The following is a 6,513-nucleotide window of genomic DNA, read 5'->3' as shown; positions in this document are numbered from 1 at the left end:
TATTTTTTTAATTTTCGTTTTTATTTTTTTTTTTACAGATTTTTGCTATAGGGCATGTACGCTTGCTGGAGAGACAGAGATTGACAGCAAGAAATCATCCACCAGGGGAATGGCCACACCACAGTCCCTTCTCCTCCATTCTCCTCTTGAGATCTTGAGCATGCACCCACACATGATTGGAGTGAGTTTTAAGCTGCCACGTCTGGGACTCGAACCAAGATCCTGATGAGAAGGACAGGAGGAAGGGGATCACAGTGTGATCCATCTCCCTGCAGAAGATGCTTTGTCTCTTTCTCTCTCATGTGTGCACTATATCAAGAATAAAGAAAAAAAGTGTTTTAAAAAAATAAATGAATCGGGACCAGCAGTTAGCGTAATGGCTATGTTGCTAGACTCCCACGTAGTCGACCCTGGTTCACGTCTCAGTGTCTTAAAACTCACGCCAGGTGCGTATGTGTGCATGTCCAAGATCCCAAGAGGAGAACGAAGGAAAAGGGATCGCAGCGTGGCCATCCCCCCTGGAGGGTGATTGCTCACTTTCTGTCTCTCTGTCTCTCTCTCTCTGTCTGGCGAGCGTACGTGCCCTATAACAAAAACCTCTCCAAAATAAATAAATAAATAAATAAATGATGGGTACCAGCGTAATGGCTATGTCGCTGAACTCCCATGTAGTCTACCCCAGTTCGACTCCTGGACCCGGGCTTAAACTCAAGCCAGGTGTGTGTGCATGCATGCCCAAAATCCCGAGAAGAGAATGGAGGAGAAGGGATTGTAGCATGGCCATCCTCCCTGGGGGGTGATTTTTCGCTTTCTATCTCTCTTTCTCTCTGTCTTCCTAGTGAATGCACACGCCCTATAGCAAAAACCTCTCAAAAAAAAAAAAAAAAGAATGAAACTAGCATAGAATTTAGTATCGTTTTGAACATTTGATATTTTGGTAGATTTGTTTTCCAATTTTTAAATTCTATTAAATATAAATGTGGATATTTAAGCTAATTTACTGATCACTTGGCCCCGCATCATTTGTATGTATCTATGGCAGTACTTCTATATTGGGGACAATTTTGTCTCCTACAGGACCTTTGGCTGTGTCTGGAGACTTTTGGTTGTCACAGTTTGGAAGCTGCTACTGACATCTAGTGGACAGAGGCCAGGATACTGTTAAACTTTCTATAATGAACGCACTGGACAGCCTCCTGCAAAAAAGAATGATCTGATCTTAAATATTTCTCATATCAAGGCTGAGAACCTTTGGTTTATCAAACAGAGAAAAAATGTTTGATTTAGTGTTTTACTAAGTGCCAATAAAATAAGAGTTGCTAATTTCCTTGCTCCTTTCCTAAGTTAAAGTAACATAAATGATTAACAATACAGAAGCCTAATAAAGATAATGAAGATTGATTCCCATTTTTTTTTAACTTTCTTAAAATATGTTGTCTTGGGCCAACTCTATGATGCACTGGTAATGCGCTACTCTAGATAAGCCAGAGCCCACGTGGTCACCATAGTTCATATCCCCAGCCCGTCAACCTGAGACATGCTGTGCACACATGAGAGTGCCCAGGATCCAGTGGCTGGAGGACTAGAGAAAAGGAATGGAGACGTGACCAGACCCTGTGGAAGGTGCTCCTCTCTCTTAGGTTCATGTGCATATGCTCTCTCCTGAATAAAGAAGAAAAAATGTTATAATCCTGTCACATTATTGTTTATAACTACCCATAGTAATTAGTTCCCTTTAGATGCAGAAAGTGTGTATGTATAGATGACTTAAACTCTTTAGTAGGTACTACTGTATCATGGAGCTGACCCATCATAAGATATTTTAAGAAGTTAAAAAAAATAGGAATGGGGAACCAGCAGTTAACGTAATGGCTATGTCGCTGGACTCCCACATAGTCGACCGTGGTTCGCGTCCCGGACCCGGTGGCTTAAAACTCATGCCAGGTGCGTGTGCATGCATGCCCAAGATCCCGAGAGGAGAATGAAGGAGAAGGGATTGCGGTGTGACCGTCCCCCTTGGGGGGTGATTTCTCACTTTCTGTCTCTCTGTCTCTCTCTGTCTGTCTGGTGAACGCACACATCCTATAGCAAAAACCTCTCAAAAAAAAAAAAAATAGGAATGAACCTTAATTACCTTTTTTAGGCTTCTTACTGTTAATCATTTATGTTACTTTAACCTTGGGAAGGTCTTCCTGCTTCTATTCTTGCTGCCTCCAGCCCATTGTCAAATCAGCAATCAAGAATGATTCTATAGGTTAGATCATGTTACTACATTGCTTCAGACTCCCCAGTGGTTTACCATTTCATTAAAACTAAGGTCTTTACAGTAGCCTATATAATCTGACCTCCGTTTTCTCTCTGACTTGATCTCAGCATTCTCCCGTTTTTACTCTACTTTGTTGTTCTGATCTTTCTCTTCCTTGAATGTACCAGGCACTTGCTCTCCATGGGTCCTTTTGTCTCCTTGTTCCCTCTGTCTACAATGTATTTTTCTACATGATTTGTCTCTTGGCCTCATTTTTGTGAACCTCCATAACTATTTACGCTATTATCAGGGCCCTTTGAGGACCATGGTATACTAATTCATTTAGTATAAACTTTCTTCATTCATCTCATGTTTCTTAAAGTTTGGTTAGGTATTTTTTGCTGTCATCAATGTGCTCTTTTTGTGTGTTTTATTACATGCTACTGACATTAGGTATGAAAAACATTGATTTTTGTGTGTTTATTTTGTATCCCAACAGATTTTTTTTAAAAAAGAATTATGTTATTTAACTATTTGTTTGTTTATTTTTAATTTAATCAGAGAGAGAGAGAGAGAAAGAGAGGGAAAGTGAGAAAGCAAGCTGCCAGGTCTGGGACTTAAACCATATAGTCAGCCATGTGGGAATCCAGCACCCATAACCACTATGCCACCTGCCGGCCTCCCTAACAGATTTATTTTTTTAAAATTTGGTATAGGGCATGTGTGTTCACCTGAGAGAGAGAGAGAGAGAGAGAGAGAGAGAGAAAGTGAGCAAGCACCTCCCAGAGATATGCCACATTGCAATCTCTTCTCTACCATTCTCCTCTCAGGATTTTGGACGCACACGCAAATGCACTTGGTATTTTTTTCAAGTCAGTGGGTCTGTGACTTAAACCAGCCATGTGGGATCCAGTTGCCTTAACCACTATAATACCTGACTGACCCTCTCAATGAGTTTTGAACTATATTTTAATTCATACATGGATTCTCTGGAGTTTTCTTATTGTTAGAAGGTGTGTGTGCTCACCAGAGACAGAGAAAGTGCCCCTTCCCCAACAGGGTGTGTTCACTCCTTGATCCTTTTTCCTCCATTTCTTCTTACTTTCTGGATTTGGGCACACACGCACATGTACCTGGTATGGTTTTCAAGCTGCCAGTGCTGGAATTTGAACTGCCATGGGCCTTGTGGGATCTGGCTCCCAGTGCACAGGGCTTAACCACTGTACTCGGATTCAGCCTCTTGAACTTTTTTTATATCCATTCTGCTTATATGTAAATAATAGCCTTGCTTTTTCTTTTCCTATATTATGCTCCATTCTGTTGTGTGTTATTATAGTAGAATTTTCAGAACCATGTTAAAAGTAATAATTGGAGAGAGAGGGTTTCTGCTTCAGGTTGGGAAGTAGAAGGACATATAAAACTTTCACTTCCAATGTAATAACATGAAATTACTACATAAAACATAAAATTAAATAAGTAATTCTTTTTTAAAAGCCATTGAAGATGTATGAAAGCAAAGAAATTGTATGAATCAAAACAAAACTGAACTCCAGAGGCATGAGCCCTTCCTAGGTTCTCAAGGGATATAATACTTTCATATCCGAGGCCAGATGCTAGTAGTAGGGATAAGGCTAGAATGAGGAGGAACCAGCCAAACTTTTAAGAATCCTCTTTCAAATTTGAGTCTGAAGGCATCCTAAGTTCAAGGGTAATCCTTTCCACCCAGTAATTCTCACAGTGGAAATTTTGCTGAGAGTAGGGGCAGGCTTTCCTTGAAAAGATATCTTAGAACTGTAAAAAGATCAGTGGTTTCCAGGAATTAGTGGGGTGGGAAAGCAAATAGGCAGAACTCAGAAGATAAGGCAGTGAAACTACTCAGTCATTTTATAATAGTGGATACATGTCATCATACATTTGTTCAGACCCATAGAATGTACAACAATTAAGAGTGAATCCTAATGTCTTTTATTGACTTTGTTGCTTCTAACATTTTTTACCCTTATCATATTTTATTCAGTAAGTATTGAATGTATAAGTCAGTTACCATGTTGACCAGATGAATCAAACGTGGGTCTTGCTATTAGGAAATTTAACAAAGATGAATACAAATAAAAGTTATATGAAGTCTTGGGACCAGCAAGTGATGTGATGGCAAAGGCGCTGGACTTCTGCATGGCCAGCTATGGTTTGAGTACCAGACCTAGTGGCTTGCTTTTTCATTTTCTTTCTCTCTCATGAGCTCACGTGCCCTATAGCAAATTAAAAAAAAAAAAACTATTATTTATAAATAAAATTAAATAAGTAATTCTTTTTTAAAAAGTTATATAGGAAGCAGAAAAGAAATGGCTTAATTATATATTACTTTGTATGTTGAATTTTTTTTTTGGAGAGGTTTTTTTTTTGCTAAAGGGTGCATGCGCTCACCAGACAGAGAGAGACATAGAGACAGAAAGCGAGAAATCACCCCCCAGGGGGGATGGTCACGCCACAGTCCCTTCTCCTCCATTCTCCTCGGGATTTTGGACACGCACGCACACACGCCCGGCGTGAGTTTGAAGCCACCGGGTCCGAGACCTGAACCGTGGTCGACTACGTGGGAGTCCAGCGACATAGCCATTACGCTAACTGCTGGTTCCCTTGCATGTTGAATTTAAGCATCTTACCTAATGGGAAATTAAAAAATTTTTAAAAATTATCATTTTAAAGCCTTTTACTCTTTTTAAGGAATAATTTTATTTAACTTTATTTATCTATTTAATTTGAGCAGAGAGAGGGGGAGAGAGAGAGAGAGCAAGCTGCCAGATTTAGAACCTGAACCATGGTCAGCCATGTGGAAGTCCAACACCCTTAACCATCAGACTCCTGCTGGCCCTTCCCAAAATCTTTTGCTTTTTCATTTTCATCTAAATTTTCTACCTTTTTTTATAAATTTATCTTTCCGAGGTTTATTTTTGGTCATGATTATTTTTAACTGTTGAATCAGGAAATTAAAATATATCCTTAGAAGATACAGCATCAGGATAAATTAATTGCTCAGGAGAGAATTCAGAGGTTTTATAATCTTGTTTGATTTTACTTTCAGTGGAAGAGTCTGACATCATTGATCTTGAGAAACGCTATTGGTTGCTGAAGGCTCAATCCCGGACTGGACGATTTGATTTAGAGACATTTGGCCCATTGGTTTCACCACCTATTCGTCCCTCTCTAAGTGAAGGTAGGAATCATTCTGGGTTTTTTTTTTTTTTTTTGGAGAGGTTTTTTGTAATAGGGTGCATGCATTCGCCAGAAAGAAAGCGAGAGATCACCCCCTGGGGGGATGGCTACTCCACAATCCCTTCTCCTCCATTCTCTTCTCGAGATCTTTGGCACACATGCACACACACCCAGCATGAGTTCAAGCTACCAGGTCCAGAACTCAAACCACAGTCGACTACATGGGAGTCCAGCGATGTAGACATTATGCCAACTGCTGGTCCCAGAATAATTCTGTTTCTACAAATGTTCCTTGGTAATCATATCTAAACCTCATCTCTTTATTTCTAACCAACATATTTTAACTCTAAAAGGCTGTGTTCTTACAGGTTTATGGATTTCTTACGAATAGTGTTGTGTAGTTTAAAAAAAAAAAATAACTAAAATGGGAATTAGGCCCAGCCTCTGTGGTATACTCAGTAGCATATTGAACTGCAGTGCTGGAGGCCACTTGGCCAACTGCAGGTTCAAATTTCCATCCTAATTGATCTGAAGTGCAGTAAGCACATGTGGGCCTGATGGACAGGAGAGCTATGGAAAGGGGATCATAGTGTGACAAGACCCTATTGAGGGTGCTTCTTCCTCTCATACACATACATGTACATGCTCTCTATTGTGAATAAAAGTAAGTAATAAACTCTTAGCCAAAGATTGTATTCACTCGAGTCATATTTTACTTGTATAACCTTGTATAAATTAGTTTAGCACTTGGTATAGATGAGTTTGGTCAGGTCAGTGGTTATGACATTGTACACTGGTAAGGTACATTAGCAGCTGGTTATAGAGATTGAGGCGGCTATGGAATAGACAGAGCTTCACTTTTCCACACATGAATGACCCCAACTCTTCCACAGCTTAGGTGCTTCCACTATTCTCTTTTACATTAAGATTCTGTTGCTGTATCCCTCCCTCACACAAAAAATGATTGAGGAACTATTAAACTAAATCATCTCTGAGTTCCCTCTAGCTCTAAATTTACAAGGGCATGGTGTGGTGGCTAAGCTGTTGGATCCTAC

General features: G+C 39.9%; 1 protein-coding gene across 1 annotated transcript in view; it reads left to right on the top strand.

Moving 5' to 3' along the window:
- Window positions 1–6,513, top strand: part of USP32 (ubiquitin specific peptidase 32) — a gene marked incomplete at its 5' end in the record, with an annotated part of 140,329 nt that overhangs the window by 39,990 nt on the left and 93,826 nt on the right. Inside the window, 1 exon segment of the mRNA XM_014590131.2 lies at window positions 5,328–5,459. Coding sequence (XP_014445617.1) covers window positions 5,328–5,459 — 132 coding nt within the window.

Source organism: Tupaia chinensis, unplaced genomic scaffold, assembly GCF_000334495.1.
Source record: "Tupaia chinensis unplaced genomic scaffold, TupChi_1.0 Scaffold000407_4, whole genome shotgun sequence".
In the NCBI taxonomy this organism is placed as follows: domain Eukaryota; kingdom Metazoa; phylum Chordata; class Mammalia; order Scandentia; family Tupaiidae; genus Tupaia; species Tupaia belangeri.
This window is presented reverse-complemented; position numbering and strand designations above follow the sequence as displayed.